Source organism: Ovis canadensis, chromosome 3 (genome assembly GCF_042477335.2).
Source record: "Ovis canadensis isolate MfBH-ARS-UI-01 breed Bighorn chromosome 3, ARS-UI_OviCan_v2, whole genome shotgun sequence".
Taxonomy (NCBI): domain Eukaryota; kingdom Metazoa; phylum Chordata; class Mammalia; order Artiodactyla; family Bovidae; genus Ovis; species Ovis canadensis.
Genome location: NC_091247.1, coordinates 13,171,157 through 13,192,312, shown reverse-complemented (window position 1 = coordinate 13,192,312; position 21,156 = coordinate 13,171,157). Strand labels below are relative to the sequence as shown.

Here is a 21,156-nt window from a genome sequence, read left to right as displayed (position 1 = left end):
CAGGTTCCATTTCTGGGTTGGGAAGATCCCCTGGAGAAGGGAATGGCAACCCACTCTAGTAATCTTGCCTGGAGAATTCTATGGACAGAGAAGCCTGGTGGCTACAGCCAGTGGGGTCACAGAGAGTCAGACAAAATGGCTTCAGCTTCTCGATAGGATACTCCAAGACCAGATTTAGCCACCACATCTGTGGTCCCGAACCTCTCACCAGGGACTTCCTGGTGAGAGGTTCGGGACCACAGATGTAGATGGTAAAGCGTCTGTCTACAATGCCGGAGACCCAGGTTCAAGCCCTGGGTTGGGAAGATCCCCTGGAGAAGGAAATGGCAATCCACTCCAGTACTATTGCCTGGAAAATCCCATGGACGGAGGAGCCTCGTAGGCTACAGTCTATGGGGTCGCAGAGTCGGACATGACTGAGTGACTTCACTTCGCTTTCACTTACTTTCTGTGGTCCCAAACCTCTCACCAGCATCAGGACGAAATAAGCAGACTCCTCAATCCACAGTTTCAGAAATGGAAATATTAAGACTATGCTCTGCCCACCAGGGAGGGGACCACAGGGACTGGGCACCAAGTTTTTGGCTAGAGACATGCATTAAACATCTATTAATTACTCAGTTTTCTTTATACTCCCTTCAGGAAAGATGCTCCCAGGCAGTGGTCCCTAAACTTCAACATTCCCCAGAACCCCTTGGGAGCTTGTTAATGATGAAGATCCCAGCTCCACCTCCAGTGATGCTCATTCATGAGCTCCAGGGCCAGGGAATTCTGAGGCATGTGATCCTAAGGGCCGACATTGAGGGAACACTGTCCTGAGGAAGAACATCAGGGTGATGCCCTGTGGGTGTGAGCCCAAAGGAGACGTGGAAAGATCTCCTTACTGCCCCTTCCCCATGGCTTAATGTTTCCTCTAGTTAGGTCATAGCTTGGATATAGGGATGGATTTTTTTTCTCCCAAGTGGGAATTCCTTTTTGATTTGATGCTTTTAAAATTAATTCTGCTTTATGATGGGAATCCAAATACAATAACATAGACATAAAAACAAAGGAGAAAGTCAAAGTACTTCACCCATCCATTATTTATTTATCCTTCTAAGATGGTTTTTTAAATTAATTTATTTTAATTAGAGGATAATTACTTTACAATATTGTGATGGTTTTACCTTACATCAACATGAATCAGCCATAGGTATACACATTTCCATAAATGAACTTTACTTTATATGGTAATTTATAGTTTTCTTTTCCTAATGTAATTTATTATAATAATTGTATATATACTTCTATGCATTTCAGTACATAATGCATCTGTTCTTCAAAACAAACCCTTTTGAAAAAAATTTTATTGGACTACAGTTGCTTAACAATGCTGTGTTATTTTCTGCTATCCAGGAAAATGAATCAGCCATATGCACACGTACACCCCTCTGTTTTTGGATTTCCTCCCCATTTAGGTCACCATAGAGCACTGAGCTGAGTTCCTTATGCTCTACAGTATGTTCTCATTAGTTATCTTTTTTATACATAGTAGTAAATGTCCATCAAGAGAGGAGTAGATAAAGATTTGGCACTTATATACAATGGAATATTAATCAGCCATAAAATGGAACAAAATTGTTCCATATGAGGAGACATGGATGGACTTACAGACTGTCATACAGAGTGAACTAAGACAGAAAGAGAAAAAAAATGTCACATATTAACACACAAAAAAGGGAAGGACTGATGTTGAAGGTGAAACTCCAATACTTTGGCCACCTGATGCAAAGAACTGACTCATCGGAAAAGACCCTGATGTTGGGAAAGATTGAAGGTGGGAGGAGAAGGGGATGATAGAGGATGAGATGGTTGGATGGAACCATCAACTAAATGGACATGCATTTGAGTAAGCTGTGGGATTTGGGGACGGACAGGGAAGCCTGACATGTTGCAGCCCATGGGGTCACTAAGAGTAGGACACAACTGAGTGACTGAACTGAACTGAACTGAACACAAAGGAAATTCAAAATAGAAAAACAGGCTTCAGACTGGCAGAAAATATTCTCAAAATGTATTTCTGATAAAGACTTGAATCCAGAACGTATACAAAAGACAAGCAATCCAATTATTTGAAAAAAAAATGTGAAAAATTTAAACAGATATCTCACCAAAGGAAGATATATAGCAAATTAGTGTATATAAAGACACTCAATGTCATTAGTCGTTAGATTAATGGAAATGAAAACCACAATGATATAGGACAATAAACCCACTACAATGGCCAAAATTCAGATAAATGGCAATTCCTAGTGGTAGTGAGGATGTTAGAACTCTCATACATTACAGGCAGTATTGCATAATATAGAACTGTTTAGGAAATATTTTGTCAGTTTCTCCTGTAGTTAAATATACCCTTGGCCCTGCAATTCCACTCTTAGGGATTTATGCAAAAGAAATATAAATTTCTCACACAAAGATCTGAATGTACAGCTATGTGCTACTGTGCTGTGTTTAGTCAGGCAGTTGTGTCTGACTCTTTGCAGCTCCGTGGACTGTAGTCTGCCAGGCTCTTCTGTCCATGGGGATTCTCTAGGCAAGAATATTGGAGGGGGTTGCCATGCACTCCTCCAGGGGAACTTCACAACCCAGGGATTGAGTCTAGGTCTTCCACATTGCAGGCAGGTTTTTCACTGTCTAACCCACCAGAGAGCCCATGGACACTGGAGTGGGTAGCCGATCCCTTCTCCAGTAATCAAAGCGGGGTCTCCTGCATGCAGGCAGATTCTCTACCGGCTGAGCTACCAGGGAAGCCCACACAGCTATACACATACTCATATATTGGTACATATGACAAAGGTGATCCTGAAATGCCACGAAGAAAAGATGGATTTTCAACAAAGGGTGCTAGGGTAGTTGAATATTCATAGAGAAGAAAAATGAATTATAATTCACACCATAGGAGAATCAAAGATGGCAGAGGAATAGGACAGGAAGACCACTTTCTCCCTCACAAATTCCTCAAAAGAACATTTCAATGCTGAGCAAACTCCACAAAACAACTTCTGTAGGCTGGCAGAGGACATCAGGCAACCAGAAAAGCAGACCATTGTCTTCAAAAACAGGTAGGAAAAAATATAAAAGACGAAAAAGGAGACAAAGGAGGTGGGGAGGGAGCTCTGTCCCGGGAAGGGAATTTTAAGAAGTGAGGTTTCCAAACACCAGGAAACACTCTCCCTGCCGAGTCTGTGGCGAGCCTTGGAAACACAGAGGGCAACATAACAGGAAGGGAAAAATAAATAAATAATTAAAACCAACAGATTACAAGCCCTACAGTAACTCCCCCAGCGGAAAAGCAGCACAGACGCCTGCATCCACCATTGGGAAGTGGGGCAGGGACGCTCGGGAGGCGCGGGCTGCAGTGCTTTGTAAGAATCGGGCAGGAATGCCCCATGAGCAACCAGAACGATCTAACCTGGGCTAGCAAACCAGACTGTGGGATAGCTACCACGCGAAAAGCTCGAACATAAGACACTGCCAGGACCGAGCACAGAACAAAGGATGGAACGGAAAAAGCCGGCTGCAGACCATCCCCCGCCGGGGACAGGCAGCCAGAGCCGTAAGGACTGGAAAGGGGCAATTGCAGACCCGGAGAGACTTTACTTACCTAACTGCAAGCAGGCTTCTTTGCTAAGACTTCTGGGGGTGCTGGACAGTCACCATCTGCCTCACAAGGGGCGCCAGCGGTCCACCCAGAAAACTGAGCAGCAGAGGCAGAAAAGACGACAAGTTGCAGCGATCATGCTCGCCAAACTCCTGAGCTACTCAGACCTGGGAAGGGCACAAAATGCAGTCCCAACCGAATCTGTGCCTCTGAGGGCTACCTGAGTGCTGAACCTGAGCGGCTTAGACCGGGGAGGTGCATGCAGCCTAGGGCCGGCCTCAGACGGTTCCTGGCTGAGCATCCTAGAGCTGGAGCGGTTTGTGCGCCGCGAGCAGGGACAGGTCAAGCAGGGCTGAGACACTGTGTGCACACGACAGTGCTATTTGTTTGCAGCATCCCCCCTCCCCACAGTGCGACTGAACTAGTGAGCCTAAAAAGCCAGCAAAGAGAAGAAGTAAAACAGAGGGAACTACCTTGGAAGTGACCCCACACTGCCCACAACATCAGAGAAGAGCCAGATGTATTTTTACTATTTTTAAAATCATTCCTCTTTTTTTCTAACTTTCTTTTAATTGTTAAGTCTTTTATTTCTCCTTTAATTTTTATTTCTATAACTTACTATTACTATTTTTTAAAAAAAGATTCTTTTTTTTTTTTTAAGGCAAACACCATATATAGTCTTTGGGTGATTGTTGGTGTGTTTTCTTGTTTGTTTGTTTTTTTTTAATAATTCTTGTTTTTGTTTTTGTTTTTCTCTCTCTTTTTTTTCTTTCTCCCTTTTTCCTTCTGCTTCTTTTCTTTAATATTGTATTTTTGAAAATCCAACCTCTACTCTAGATTTTTAATCTTTGCTCTTTGATTTTTGTTGTCAATTTTGTACATTTAAAAACCCAAACTTCACTACCCAAGTTTACCTGAGAGCAAGATTACTGGCTTGACCACTCTCTCCTCCTTTGGACTGTCCTTTTTCTCCACCAGGTGGCCTCTGTCTCTTTTCTCCCCCATCTCTTCTCTATCCAACTCTGTGAATCTCTGTGTGTTCCAGACAGTGGAGAACACCTAAGGAACTGGTTACTGGCAGGATTTGTCTCTCTCCTTCTCATTCCTCTCTCTTATCCTCCTGGCCACCTCTGTCTACTTCCTCCCTCTCCTCTTCCCTGTATAACTCCATAAATACCTCTGAGCGGTCCAGACTATAGAGTGCACATAAGGAAGTGACTAGTGGCTAGCTTGCTCTCTCCTCTTTTGATCTCACCCCATCTCATTCCAGTCACCTCTAACTACCCCCTCCCTCTTCTCTTCTCCTTGTAACTCAGTGAACCTCTCTGAGTGTCCTTCAATGTGGAGAAACTTTTCATCTTTAACCTAGATGTTTTATCATCAGTGCTGTATAGATGGAGAAGTCTAGAGGCTACTGTAAAAATAAAACTGAAAACCAGAAGCAGGAGGCTTAGGTCCAAAGCCTGAAAACATTAGAGAACTCCTGAATTCAGGGAACATTAAGCAAAAGGAGTTCATCAAATGCCTCCATACCTACACTGAAACCAAGCTTCACCCAAGGGCCAACAAGAACAAGACATACCACACAAGGGCCAACAAGAACAAGACATACCACACAAATTCTCCAGCAACACAGGAACACTCCCCTGAGCTTCAATATACAGGCAGCTCAAAGTTATTCCAAAACCTTTGATGTCTCATAACCCATTACTGGTCACTCCACTGCACTCCAGAGAGAAGAAACCCAGCTCCACCCACCAGAACTCCAACACAAGCCTTCCTAACCAGGAAACCTTGACAAGCCACTGATAGAACCCCACCCACAGTGAGGAAGCTCCATAATAAAGAGAACTCCACAAATTCCCAGAATATAAAAAGACCACCCCAAACACAGCAATATAATCAAGATGAAGAGACAGAGGAATACTCAGCAGGTAAAGGAACAGGAGAAATGCCCACCAAACCAAACAAAAGAAGAAGAGGTAGGGAATCTACCTGAGAAAGAATTCCGAACATTGATAGTGAAAATGATCCAAAATCTTGAAATCAAAATGGAATCACAGATAAATAGCCTAGAGACAAGGATTGAGAAGATGCAAGAAAGGTTTAACAAGGACCTAGAAGAAATAAAAAAGAGTCAATATATAATGAATAACTCAATAAATGAGATCAGAAACACTCTGGAGGCAACAAATAGTAGAATAATGGAGGCAGAAGATAGGATTAGTGAAATAGAAGATAGAATGGTAGAAATAAATAAATCAGAGAGGAAACAAGAAAAACGAATTAAAAGAAATGAGGACAATCTCAGAGACCTCCAGGACAATATGAAACGCTCCAACATTCGAATTATAGGAGTCCCAGAAGAAGAAGACAAAAAGAAAGACCATGAGAAAATCCTTGAGGAGATAACAGTTGAAAACTTCCATAAAATGGGGAAGGAAATAATCATCCAAGTCCAAGAAACACAGAGAGTTCCAAATAGGATAAACCCAAGGCGAAACACCCCAAGACACATATTAATCAAATTAACAAAGATCAAACACAAAGAACAAATATTAAAAGCAGCAAGGGGAAAACAACAAATAACACACAAGGGGATTCCCATAAGGATAACAGCTGATCTTTCAATAGAAACTCTTCAGGCCAGGAGGGAATGGCAAGACATACTTAAAGTGATGAAAGACAATAACCTACAGCCCAGATTACTGTACCCAGCAAGGATCTCATTCAAATACGAAGGAGAAATCAAAAGCTTTACAGACAAAAGCTGAGAGAATTCAGCACCACCAAACCAGCTCTCCAACAAATTCTAAAGGATATTCTCTAGACAGGAAACACAAAAAGGGTGTATAAACCCGAACCCAAAACAATAAAGTAAATGGTAACGGGATCATACTTATCAATAATTACCTTAAACATAAATGGGTTGAATGCCCCAACCAAAAGGCAAAGACTGGCCGAATGGATACAAAAACAAGACCCCTCTATATGCTGCTTACAAGAGACCCACCTCAAAACAAGGGACACATACAGACTGAAAGTGAAGGGCTGGAAAAAGATATACCACTCAAATAGAGACCAAAAGAAAGCAGGAGTGGCAATACTCATATCCGATAAAATAGACTTTAAAACAAAGGCTGTGAAAAGAGACAAAGAAGGCCACTACATAATGATCAAAGGAACAATCCAAGAAGAAGATATAACAATTATAAATATATATGCACCCAATATAGGAGCACCGCAATATGTAAGACAAATGCTAACAAGTATGAAAGGGGAAATCAACAATAACACAATAATAGTGGGAGACTTTAATACCCCACTCACACCTATGGACAGATCACTAAACAGAAAATCAACAAAGAAACGCAAACTTTAAATGATACATTAGATCAGTTAGACCTAATTGATATCTATAGGACATTTCACCCCAAAACAATGAATTTCACCCTTTTTTCAAGCGCTCATGGAACCTTCTCCAGGATAGATCACATCCTGGGCCATAAATCTAAACTTGATAAATTCAAAAAAATCGAAATCATTCCAAGCATCTTTTCTGACCATAATGCATTAAGACTAGATCTCAATTACAGGAGAAAAACTACTAAAAATTCCAACATATGGAGGTTGAACAACACACTTCTGAATAACCAACAAATCACAGAAGAAATCAAAAAAGAAATCAAAATATGCATAGAAACTAATGAAAATGAAAACACAACAACCCAAAACCTGTGGGACACTGTAAAAGCAGTGCTAAGAGGAAAGTTCATAGCAATACAGGCATACCTCAAGAAACAAGAAAAAAGTCAAATAAATAACTTAACTCTACAACTAAAGCAACAAGAAAAGGAAGAATTAGAGAACCCCAGAGTTAGTAGAAGGAAAGAAATCTTAAAAATTAGGGCAGAAATAAATGCAAAAGAAACGAAAGAGACCATAGCAAAAATCAACAAAGCCAAAAGCTGGTTCTTGGAAAGGATAAATAAAATTGACAAACCATTAGCCAGACTCATCAAGAAACAAAGAGAGAAAAATCAAATCAATAAAATTAGAAATGAAAATGGAGAGATCACAACAGACAACACAGAAATACGAAGGATCATAAGAGACTACTATCAGCAGTTGTATGCCAATAAAATGGACAACATGGAAGAAATGGACAAATTCTTAGAAAAGTACAATTTTCCAAAACTGAACCAGGGAAGAAATAGAAAATCTTAACAGACCCATCACAAGCACGGAAATTGAAACTGTAATCAGAAATCTTCCAGCAAACAAAAGCCCAGGTCCAGATGGCTTCACAGCTGAATTCTACCAAAATTCCGAGAAGACCTAACACCTATCCTACTCAAACTCTTCCAGAAAATTGCAGAGGAAGGTAAACTTCCAAACTCATTCTATGAGGCCACCATCACCCTAATACCAAAACCTGACAAAGATGCCACAAACAAAGAAAACTACAGGCCAATATCACTGATGAACATAGATGCAAAAATCCTCAACAAAATTCTAGCAATCAGAATCCAACAACACATTAAAAAGATTATACACCATGACCAAGTGGGCTTTATCCCAGGGATGCAAGGATTCTTCAATATCTGCAAATCAATCAATGTAATTCACCACATCAACAATTTGAAAAATAAAAACCATATGATTATCTCAATAGATGCAGAGAAGGCCTTTGACAAAATCCAACACCCTTTTATGATAAAAACTCTCCAGAAAGCAGGAATAGAAGGAACATACCTCAACATAATAAAGGCTATATATGACAAACCCACAGCAAACATTATCCTCAATGGTGAAAAATTGAAAGCATTTCCCCTAAAGTCAGGAACAAGACAAGGGTGCCCACTTTCACCGCTACTATTCAACATAGTTCTGGAAGTTTTGGCCACAGCAATCAGAGCAGAAAAAGAAATAAAAGGAATCCAAATTGGAAAAGAAGAAGTAAAACTCTCACTGTTTGCAGATGACATGATCCTCTACATAGAAAACCCTAAAGACTCCACCAGAAAATTACTAGAGCTAATCAATGAATATAGTAAAGTTGCAGGATATAAAATCAACACGCAGAAATCCCTTGCATTTCTATACACGAATAATGAGAAAGTAGAAAAAGAAATTAAGGAAACAATTCCATTCGCCATTGCAACGAAAAGAATAAAATACTTAGGAATATATCTACCTAAAGAAACTAAAGACCTATATATAGAAAACTATAAAACACTGATGAAAGAAATCAAAGAGGACACTAATAGATGGAGAAATATACCATGTTCATGGATTGGAAGAATCAATATAGTGAAAATGAGCATACTACCCAAAGCAATTTACAAATTCAATGCAATCCCTATTAAGCTACCAGCCATATTTTTCACAGAACTAGAACAAATAATTTCAAGATTTGTATGGAAATACAAAAAACCTCGAATAGCCAAAGCAATCTTGAGAAAGAAGAATGGAACTGGAGGAATCAACTTGCCTGACTTTAGGCTCTACTACAAAGCCACAGTCATCAAGACAGTATGGTACTGGCACAAAGACAGACATATAGATCAATGGAACAAAACAGAAAGCCCAGAGATAAATCCACACACATATGGACACCTTATCTTTGACAAAGGAGGCAAGAATATACAATGGAGTGAGGACAATCTCTTTAACAAGTGGTGCTGGGAAACTGGTCAACCACTTGTAAAAGAATGAAACTAGATCACTTTCTAACACCATACACAAAAATAAACTCAAAATGGATTAAAGATCTAAATGTAAGACCAGAAACTATAAAACTCCTAGAGGAGAATATAGGCAAAACACTCTCCGACATAAATCACAGCAGGATCCTCTATGATCCACCTCCCAGAATACTGGAAATAAAAGCAAAAATAAACAAATGGGATCTAATTAAAATTAAAAGCTTCTGCACAACAAAGGAAAATATAAGCAAGGTGAAAAGACAGCTTTCTGAATGGGAGAAAATAATAGCAAATGAAGCAACTGACAAACAACTAATGTCAAAAATATACAAGCAACTTATGCAGCTCAATTCCAGAAAAATAAACGACCCAATCAAAAAATGGGCCAAAGAACTAAAGAGACATTTCTCCAAAGAAGACATACGGATGGCTAACAAACACATGAAAAGATGCTCAACATCACTCATTATTAGAGAAATGCAAATCAAAACCACAATGAGGTACCACTTCACACCAGTCAGAATGGCTGCGATCCAAAAATCTGCAAGCAATAAATGCTGGAGAGGGTGTGGAGAAAAGGGAACCCTCCTACACTGTTGGTGGGAATGCAAACTAGTACAGCCACTTTGGAGAACAGTGTGGAGATTCCTTAAAAAATTGCAAATAGAACTGCCTTATGACCCAGCAATCCCACTTCTGGGCATACACACCGAGGAAATCAGAATTGAAAGAGACACATGTACCCCAATGTTCATTGCAGCACTGTTTATAATAGCTAGGACATGGAAACAACCTAGATGTCCATCAGCAGATGAATGGATAAGAAAGCTGTGGTACATATACACAATGGAGTATTAGTCAGCCATTAAAAAGAATACATTTGAATCAGTTCTGATGAGATGGATGAAACTGGAGCTGATTATACAGAGTGAAGTAAGCCAGAAAGAAAAACACCAATACAGTATACTAACACATATATATGGAATTTAGAAAGATGGCAATGACGACCCTGTATGCAAGACAGCAAAAACGACACAGATGTGTATAACGGACTTTTGGACTCAGAGGGAGAGGGAGAGGGTGGGATGATTTGGGAGAATGGCATTGTAACAGGTATACTATCATGTAAGAATCGAATCGCCAGTCTATGTCTGACGCAGGATACAGCATTTTGGGGGCTGGTGCACGGTGATGACCCAGAGAGACGTTATGGGGAGGGAGGTGGGAGGGGGGTTAATGTTTGGGAATGCAGGTACACCCGTGGTGGATTCATGTCAATGTATGGCAAAACCAATACAGTATTGTAAAGTAAAATAAAATTAAAATAAAAATTTAAAGAATAAATAAATTAATTAATTAAAAAATAATAATAATAATAATTCACACCATAGACAAAAATTGCTTCCAGAAGATTATAGATCTAAAAGTGAAAGGTAAAAACTAAAAGCTTCTTAGAAATAATATACAAGGATATTTTTATATATTTGGCCATATTTTTAAAAACACAAAAATTACAAATCATAAAGGAACAAATCGACAAACTTGACTACCTTAAATTTATGATCTGTTCATCAAAATATATCATTTAGATAGTTAAAAGGCAATGCACAGAGTAGGAAAAGATTCTATCTATCTATCTATCTATCCACCTGTCTATATAACTGGCTACCTACCTTTCTTCAACAAAGAAATCAGATTCAGACTATATAAAAAATTCTTTATATCAATGGAAAAAAAGGGGGAGAAAATGCCATAGAAAAATAAGCAAAATATTTGAATGACTACTTCACTTAAGATATCCAAATGAACAACATTCATAACAAAAGGTGTTCAAATTCAATTTTTAATGTCAAATAAATACAAATTAAAACCACCATGAGATACTATCACACACCCATCAGCATGACTAAAATTTAGAAGACTAGCAATCTGAGTCTTCCTGGGGTTGTTGAGCAACTAAAACCATCTTATGCCACAAGTGGGAGTACATACTCTGGACCCTCTGGACTACCATTGAAAGTGAAAGTGAAGTTGCTCAATCACGTCCGACTCTTTGCCATTTCCTTCTCTAGGAGATCTTCCCAACCCAGGGATTGAACCCAGGTCTCCCGCATTTTAGGCAGACGCTTTACCATCTCAGCCACCAGGGAAGTCCTGGACTACCATTGGGTGGTATCTTTTCACGTATTCCCTGTAACCTAGCATTTCCATACCTAGGTATGTGCCCCCAAAGAATTACATATATATGCATATTAACAGATGATAGTTACAAGAATGTCACAGCAGCCCTATTTATAATAGTCCCAAACTGGAAAAAAAAAATCCTAAATGTCCATTTACATTGTGTGTGTGTGTGTGTGTTAGTTGCTCAGTTATGTCCAATTCTTTTCGACCCCATGGACTATAGCCCACCAGGCTCTTCTGTCCATGGAATTCTCCAGGCCAGAATACTGGAGTGGGTAGCCATTCTCTTCTCCAGGGATTGTTACCAACCCAGGGATCAAAACCGGGTCTCTTGCACTACAGACAGACAGATTCTTTGCCATCTGAGCACCAGGGAACATTTCATCAATGTTACAATGGATTAAAAATTGTAGTATATTTGTATAATGGAATTCTAAACAGAATGAGAATAAACAAAATACACACTAAACAGTGATGAATCTCACAAACAAATTTGGTGAACAAAATAAATCAAACAATACTGATAAATTGGTCTACATTAAACTAAAGAATTTCTGTTCCTTAAAAGACACCCTAGTTGCACTTGATGAGGAGAATAACATACAGAAGGGTTGAAATATTTGTCAAGATACTTGGGCTAAGACCATGTCAAGTCCAAATGAAGAACTAGATTATGCCCAGACTATTCACCCAAGTTCTTCCTCTGAGCCACAGATATAAGAGAACAGGGCAACAGTAGCAAGCCCAGAACATTGCCTCCCCAGGTGACGGACAAAAGGAACGCTCTCTAAGAGCATGCATGTAGGACAGGAATCCCAACTGGAAAGAGCAGTGCTCCTCCTCTCTTTAGGGATTCAGAGACACTTAGTCTCAATTCCCACTAATGAGGTCACTAGGGTCTCCAAACCTGGAAAATATTCCCAGCATGAGTCCCCTCAGGCCCTCTCAGTTTCATTTATTGTGATTCTAGGAATCTACTCCATAGTTGCCAACAACACTGGGTTTCATTTCCATCACACAAGGAGAAGAGGCTGAGTCTCCTAATGGGGCTGTGATGTGAATTTGCCACTGTCCAAGGAGAAAGTGTTTGAGTGCAGAACCCTGTGCTGAGTAACAGCTGAGGTTGGCTTGAGATCAGCCGGGTAAGTGTTGAATCAGATACCCTGCAGTTCAAGTCTGGGTTTTACTGCTCACCTGCCACCTCATCTGGGACAAATTGCTTTACCTCTTTGCATCTCAGTTTCCTCATCTGAAAAATAGAGAGTTCATCTAATCAGAGTGAAAATACCATGGTGAGAGAAGTAGAGCACTTTTAGTTCAACATCTGGCAGGATGAATCAATACTTGTTATTCTTGCTATTGCTGTTGTTGTGATCATTGAGATATTTTTAATTTATCCCTGGCTCACAGATGAGAGAAGAAATCGATTGCCAGGTCCGTTTTACACTAGAGTCTGCCCGAGTCTGCCCTCTTGAGCACTAAGTCATTCTGCCTCCCGTTGAGGGTTGGGGTGGGGTGGGAAAGACTCAGAAGAGTGAAAATAAACTGGAACATCAGAAAGCAGCTGCTCTGGGAAAATGTGTTTTTATTATGTCAATGAGGTGAATTTTGGACCCCATCCAAGGTAGGATCGGGGAAGGCAGTGGCACCCCACTCAAGTACTCTTGCCTGGAAAATCCCTTGGACAGAGGAGCCTGGAAGGCTGCAGTCCATGAGGTCACTCAGGGTCAGACACGACTGAGCGACTTCACTTTCACTTTTCACTTTCATGCATTGGAGAAGGAAATGGCACCCCACTCCAGTACTCTTGCCTGGAGAATCCCAGGGACGGGGGAGCCTGGTGGGCTGCCGTCTATGGGGTTGCACAGAGTCGGACACGACTGAAGTGACTTAGCAGCGAGGTAGGATGCTGGTTGTCAGGTGACCTTCTGTGGAGGGGAGGGGCTGGAGGTTGAGTGAATAGCCAGTGGACAATGATTTAAGTCAATGATTCCAGTGTAATGATGTGCTCAGTCCCTAAGTCTTGTCTGACTCTTGGTGACCCTGTGGACTGCAGTACAACAGGCTTCCCTGTCCTTCACTCTCTCCTGGAGTTTGCTCAAACTCACATCCATTGGTCAGTGTCCTGTGTAATGAATCCTATATAATGGGCTTCCCAGGTGGTGCGTGGTAAATAATCTGCCTACCAATGCAGGAGATGCAAGAGACAGGTGTTTGATTCCTGGGTTGGGAAAATCCCCTGGAGTAGAAAATGGCAACCTGCTCCAATACTCTTGCCTAGAAAATTCCAGATGGATGAACATATTTCTTGAGAGTATAATTACTTTACAATGTTGTGTAATGTCAGCTACAAATTGGCGCTTGCCAAGAACATTGTCCAGTAATTCAACAACAACAAGGGCACTCATCATCTGTGGTGGCACTAGTAAAGAACCTGCCTGCTGATGCAGGAACCACAGGAGAAGCGGGTTCGATCCCTGGGTCAGGAAGATCCCCTAGAGGAGGGTATGGCAACCCACTCCAGTATTATCATCTGGAGAATCCCATGGACAGAGGAGCCTGGCAGGCTACAGTAAAAAGAGTTAAAAATAGTCAGACAAGACTGAGAGACTTACACACCCACGAACACACAGGGACTTATATTTTCAGAGCCCAAAACTAATGGTTCAAGTCTCTGTATCACTAACTCTGAGTTTTAAATGACAATTCTCCTGACTCAGTTTGACTCATTCAATTCCATGTTTCAACCACCTGTGGCCAAAGAGGTTGTATTACATGCAGCTCATTGCCTGCTCACTACCCTCCAGTCACACTGCTTTTCCTCTACCAACAAGTCCCTTTCCCTCCTCCAGACCACCACATGTGCTGGAAAGTTTTCATCCCCGCCTCTTCTTTCTTCTAATCCTGATTTTCTCAAAGAAGTTTTCCCTGAACTCCTTTCTAAATTAGGTCCTCTAATTATATGTTCTCAGTGTCACCCCTGTATCTCTCCTTTTCATACTCAGCAGAGTTTTGACCATGTATTTTCTTGTTCATTTGCTTGTTGTCAGTCTCTCCAATCAGACTGTACATGCAGAGACTGTGCCTGCTTCAAATAACTTTAAATATCTCATGCCCAGAGACATTTCTAGTGTAATGTAGACAATCAATAAATATTTGAATAGATGAAAAATTACAAACATGGCTCCCCAGACCCAATGTGGAGGTATTTTAAAGGTTGGATTTATTTCACATGATTACAAAGTTAACAAATATCTCTAGTGAGTGTTTAGATGTCGGACTCTTTGTGACCCCATGGACTGCAGCATACCAGGCCTCCCTGTCCCTCACCATCTCCCAAAGTTTACCCAAGTTCATGTCCATTGCATCGGTCATTCCATCCAGCCATCTCAAACTCTGATGCCGTCTCCTCCTTCTGCCCTCAATCTTTAACAGCATCAGGGACTTTAGTCCCTCTCTAGTACCCATGAGAAAGTAAAGGCCTGCCTTAGGAGGTAGAATTGCATGATGGACCAATTTCCAGATTTGGTTTAAGAGAGATCTTAGTTTGAATACTGACTTATTCCCTTATTGCTGTGTGATCTTAATCTGATCCCTTAGCCTCTCTGAGCTTTCCTGATCTGGAAGGGCAGGGTAAAGATGCATGGCATAAAGGTTGTATGGATTAAATGATAGATGTCATTGTCACATAGGAAACACATCAGAAATGATTTCTGTATATATCCACAGTCCTGAAAATGGTCCCTGAAGCCTTTGCCTTTTTAATTCTCCCTCTTCTGGAAATAATTAAGAGTTGTTGTATCACTGGCACTCTGCTTTTCTTTCTTTCTTCTTTTTTTTTTACTTTAAAAGATTTAATTAAAAAACAAAGTTTGAAAACAAGTCAATGATCACCTTAAAAAACTAGAAAGTACTAGAAGCAATACAACTAAAAAGCTTCAGAGAACACAAATAGTAAAGACAAATGCTGAGACTAAATAAATACAGAGTAAAAGGGTAAATATTGCTGGCTAAACTGTAACAATAATAATTTTCTCAAGAAGGGCAAAGAAAACTAACAGGTAATTTCCATTAATGTTTCCAGGGCATTACAGGGATTTTTGCCATTTGAGAAATATTCTAAAGAAAGACCATTTCTTGGATATTTTAAGCTATATAATTTTTAAACAGATTCCATTGATAAAAGAAATCCCCTTAATCCTTTCCTGTTTACGTTAGAGAATTTTACTACTTGTACCTCTAAGAATGCAGCCATAGGAGTGAAAAGCCTTAATCTACTCCATATCTCTGTCTACCACTTCTGGTTTCTTGGGCAAGTCACTAAACTCCCTAAATCATCACCCAAATCCAGCTACTTCATCCTGTCTCTATACCTGGCTGGGTCCTATATGAATTTCTCTTAAAAAAAAAAAAAACTTCTCTATCTATTTATTTATTTATTGCTGCTTCTGATCTTAGCTGCATCATGTGGGATCTTTCATTGCAGCGTGTGGGGCTCAGTTGTCCTGAGGCATGTGCAGTCTAATTCACTGTCCCCTGCATTGCAAGGTGGATTCTTAATCGCTGGACCATCAGGGAAGTCCCTGAATTTTCTAACTGGTCTCCTTGTACTATATAGTCATTCTTGCCCCTACAGTCCTTCTCCCCACAGTAGCAGAATTATCCTTCCACACCCTCAGTCAGATCCCATGATTGATCCTGTCTGCAGAGAAGGCAATGGCACCCTACTCCAGTACTCTTGCTTGGAAAATCCCATGGATGGAGAAGCCTGGTAGGCTGCAGCCCATGGGGTCACAAAGAGTCAGACACAACTGAGCGGCTTCACTTTCACTTTTCACTTTTCTGCATTGGAGAAGGAAATGGCAACCCGCTCCAGTGTTCTTGCTTGGAGAATCCCAGGGATGGTCGAGCCTGGTGGGGTGCCATCTATGGGGTCACACAGAGTCGGACACGACTGAAGCGACTTAGCAGCAGCAGCAGCTTTTTAAAGAGCCACCCATGCCAGCAGGTCTCCAACGTTACCGGGAATCTTTACTCCATGGTGTACATGCTCTGTCTACCCCTATATGCCCCTCCCACCCCTCATCCCCTCTCCCAACCCTCTCCCTTCTCCTACCCCTCTCCACCTCCCCTACCCCTCTCCACCTACCATATTTGAGCCCCACTTGCCTTCCTTCTGCTCCACCAAATATATGTGCTCCTGCCCTGTTTACACTTCCTACAAACACTCTTTCCCACAATTCTTTACTTGGTTGGCTCATTTTTAATCATTTTTAATTCATGGTGAGTTCTTTGCTGACCACAAAATTTAAAGCAACCAGCTAGTGATAGCTATATTTTGCCTTCATTTGAATTCTTATTTGTTTTTTTATAAAAGTCTTTGTATATTACAGGACTCCTCTGACTAGCATGTTATCCATAGAAAGGCAGGAACCATTGTTTCTCTGGTAGTTAGTTATAGTCAGTACTCACTGAATATGTGGAATGAATAAATGAATGAGTTCTGGACACCAAATCAGAGGCAGACTGGTAAGGAGGTTAAGATCGCAAACTCCAAAATCAGAATTGCCAGGTTTAAACTTTGCCTTTGACTCTTTCAAAGAAACTCATTCATTTATCAATAAAATGGGTATAATAATAACAGTCTCACAGATCTGTTTAGGTTTAAATGAAATAATGCATAGCTATTAATATCCTGATTCTATATTTATTTTATGCTTTTGTTTACATCTAGACAATATGAAGGCAAGAAAAGTTTTGGAAGCATCATCCTTCATTTTATTCCTTAGTTTACACCAGTGAGATGAAACCAGGAAACCACACATTCAGTGTCTCTGAATTCCTCCTCCTGGGCCTGTCTGAGCACCAGGAACAGCAGCCTCTTCTCTTTGGCATCTTCCTGAGCGTGTACCTGATCACTGTGGTGGGGAACATCACCATCAGCCTGGCCATTGTCTCTGACCCTCACCTCCACACCCCCATGTACTTCTTCCTGGCCCACTTCTCCCTCACTGACCTGGGTTTATCATCCACCACTGTCCCCAGGATGTTGGTGAACATCCAGGCTCACAGGCATACCATCCCCTATGCTGGATGCCTATCTCAGATCTACTTCTTCCTGTGGTTCATTGGTCTAGATGTTTTCCTCCTGGCAGTGATGGCATATGACCGGCTGGTAGCCATCTGCCACCCTCTTCACTACACCTTGGTCATGAGTCCCAGATGCTGTATCCTGCTGGTAGTCATGTCCCTAATCCTTGCTCAGGCTTACTCTCTAACCCACACCCTTCTCCTGACTCAGATATCCTTCTGCACTGACAACATCATCCCCCATTTCTTTTGTGAACTTCTCCCCCTGTTGAAGCTCTCTTGTTCTGATACTTATGCCAACAGGTGTGTGTTGACATACTGGGGAGGGGCATTAACCATCTTGATCCCCTTGCTGATTGTCATTTCCTATGCCCGCATTGTGGCTGCCATATTGCACATCCCATCAGCGAGTGGGAAGTGGAAAGCCTACTCCACCTGCAGCTCCCACCTTTCAGCAATTTGCTTGTTCTATGTGTCTGCTATTGGGGTGTACTTCATTCCCTCCTCTGCGGATTCAGCCAACAAGGACAGGATTGCAGCGGTGATGTATGCCGTGGTGACTCCCATGCTGAACCCATTCATCTACAGCCTGAGAAACAGAGATATGAAGAGTGCCTTGAAGAGACTCCTGAGCAGAAGGGCTCTGCAATCTCCATGAGGTCAGACACATCACTGGGGGGAATTCAGGGGAAATCAGCTTAAAGAGGTATCTTGGTGCCTCCATTCAAATTCTGTATCTGCCACTTGCTAGCTTTCCAACCCAAGGCAAATTAAATAACCTTCAGTCAGTTCAGCCGCTCAGTTGTGTCTGACTCTTTGTGACCCCATGAATTGTAGCATGCCAGGCCTCCCTGTCCATCACTAATTCCTGGAGTTCACTCAAATTCACGTCCATCGAGTCAGTGATGCCATCCAGCCATCTCGTCCTCTGTCATCCCCTTTTCCTCCTGCCCTCAATTCCTCCCAGCATCAGAGCCTTTTCCAATGAGTCAACTCTTCTCATGAGGTGGCCAAAGTACTGGAGTTTCAGCTTTAGCATCATTCCTTCCAAAGAACACCTGGGGCTGATCTCCTTGAGAATGGACTGGTTGGATCTCCTTGCAGTCCAAGGGACTCTCAAGAGTCTTTTCCAACACTACAGTTCAAAAGCATCAATTCTTGTATATTTTTGAGATTAGTTGTTTGTCAGTTGCTTCATTTGCTATTATTTTCTCCCATTCTGAAGGCTGTCTTTTTACCTTGCTTAGAGTTTCCTTTGTTGTGCAGAAGCTTTTAATTTTAATTGGGTCCCATTTGTTTATTTTTGCTTTTATTTCCAGTATTCTGGGAGGTGGGTCATAGAGGATCCTGCTGTGATTTATGTCAGAGAGTTGGTTAGTGTTGTTGGAGAGTGTTTTGTCTATGTTCTCCTCTAGGAGTTTTATAGTTTCTGGTCTTACGTTTAGATCTTTAATCCATTTTGAGTTTAGTTTTGTGCATGGTGTTAGAAAGTGTTCTAGTTTCATTCTTTTACAAGTGGTTGACCAGTTTTCCCAGTCCAGGTTCAATGCATGATACTGGATGCTTGGGGCTGGTGCACAGGGATGACCCAGAGGGATGGTATGGGGAGGGAGGAGGAAGGGGGGTTCAGGATGGGGAACACGTGTATACCTGTGAGGGATTCATGTTGATGTATGGCAAAACCAATACAATGTTATAAAGTGATTAAGCTCCAATTAAAATAAATAAATTTATATTTTAAAAAACACACACACACAAAAGCATCAATTCTTCGGCACTCAGCTTTCTTCACTGTCCAGCTCTTGCATCCATACATGGCCACTGGAAAAACCATGAGACACAATTTCCTTACTTGCAAAAGGAGGTAATAAAACACTCTCTATCATGCAGGGTTTCTGGCAAGGTTAGAAGAAAAAACTATGTGTGTGTATGCAAATTCATTTTTTATGGTAAACTCTTAGGAAAGTTCATTATTACGTGCATCATCATTTGAGATTTTGCTTTTTTCTTTTGCCATACATTGACATGAATCCACCATGGGTGTACATGAGTTCCCAAACATGAACCCCCCTCCCACCTCCCACCCCATATCATCTCTGTGGATCATCCCCGTGCACCAGCCCCAAGCATCCTGTATCCTGCATCAAACATAGACTGGTGATTTGTTTCTTACATGACAGTATACATGTTTCAATGCCATTCTCCCAAATGATCCTGCCCTCTTCCTCTCCCTCAGAGTCCAAAAGTCTGCTCTACACATCTGTGTCTCTTTTGCTGTCTTGCATACAGGATCATCATTACTGTCTTTCTAAATTCCATATATATGTGTTAGTATACTGTATTGGAGATTTTTCATTTTTATTTTATAATGGAGTACAGTTGATTTACAAAGTTGTATTAGTTTCAGGTATACAGCAAAGTGATTCAGTTATACATACACATATATCTCTTCTTTTTCAAATTCTTTTCCCATTTAGGTTATTACAGAATATTGAGTAGAGTTTCCTGTATTATACAGTAGGTCCTTGTTAGTTATCTATTTTAAACGGGTGGGTGTGTTCAGTTGCTCAGCCATGTCTGAATCTTTGCGACCCCACGGATTGTAGTCTGACAGGCTCCTCTGTCCATGGTATTTTCCAGACAAGAATACTGGAGTGGGTTGCCATTTCCTTCTACAGGAATCTGCCCAACCCAGGGATAGAACCCGCATCTCCAGCATCTCATCTCCTGCATTGGCAGATGAATTCTTTGCATATATCAATCTCAAAGTACTCTGTGTTGTATAAATTTATTTACATCTTCATTATTTTCAGCAATAGACAAAATGAGACTTTGAGGCAAATATTGTGCAGAAGAGAATGCAAAGGTTCAAACAGGCTAAATTATATACCTGAAATAATTAATTATTACCACAGGAAGTAAGTGGCAGAGTCAGAATTTGAACCGAGATATCTGATTCTAAAATGCATACACTTGGTTCAATGGACATGAAATACACATATTCTTCTCAATTACTAGCTTTCTCTTTTTTTTTCTTCCTTCACATTGTTCACATACACAGTTCTAATCGACAACTTCTCCCAGTACAACAAATGATTTGAAAACAAGGTAAAGCAAATAAGAAGCTGGAGAATGAGAGTGTGAAACAGGCCCAGAGATAATCTCTCCTCAGGGGTGCACACCCTCTGCTTGAGCATAAGCCCTTACTTAGATATCCTGCAATGACTTGTGAATCAAGCCCCATGATCAGAGAGAAGGGAACTTGGGACCACATTGTTTGAGACTCTCACCAAGTTTCTTTCATGAAACCATCATCTTTCTTCAGCAATATGGCAACAGTCCACCTTAGATTTGCTTTAAAATGTAACTGTATCAGTTTCATTATTGCATCCCCCCCCCCCCCCAAGGATGCTGCTAAGGATATATCCTAACAATCTGCAGAGGATTTTTAAATAAAATGTATGAGGAAGTTTGGAACCTGTACTGCACTCTGTATTTCTTCCCCACATAACTCAGATTCTACTGAGATCT

At 41.0% G+C, this 21,156-nt stretch overlaps 1 protein-coding gene and 1 non-coding gene across 2 annotated transcripts; one reads left to right on the top strand and one right to left on the bottom strand.

Moving 5' to 3' along the window:
• Positions 1 to 11,429: 11,429 nt before the first annotated feature.
• On the bottom strand, positions 11,430 to 11,501 carry TRNAF-AAA (transfer RNA phenylalanine (anticodon AAA)). The gene has a single exon. It is a non-coding gene; the product is annotated as a tRNA-Phe (tRNA).
• Positions 11,502 to 17,338: 5,837 nt separating this feature from the next.
• LOC138438039 (olfactory receptor 1G1-like) lies at positions 17,339 to 18,283 on the top strand. Its single transcript, XM_069586284.1, has one exon. The coding sequence runs from the start codon at positions 17,339 to 17,341 to the stop codon at positions 18,281 to 18,283; it is 945 nt and encodes a 314-aa protein (XP_069442385.1).
• Positions 18,284 to 21,156: the final 2,873 nt, after the last annotated feature.

What these genes read in the sequence shown, in the direction of transcription:
- LOC138438039 (XM_069586284.1), top strand. Translation starts at nt 17,339, where the DNA reads ATGAAACCAGGAAACCACACATTCAGTGTCTCTGAATTCCTCCTCCTG.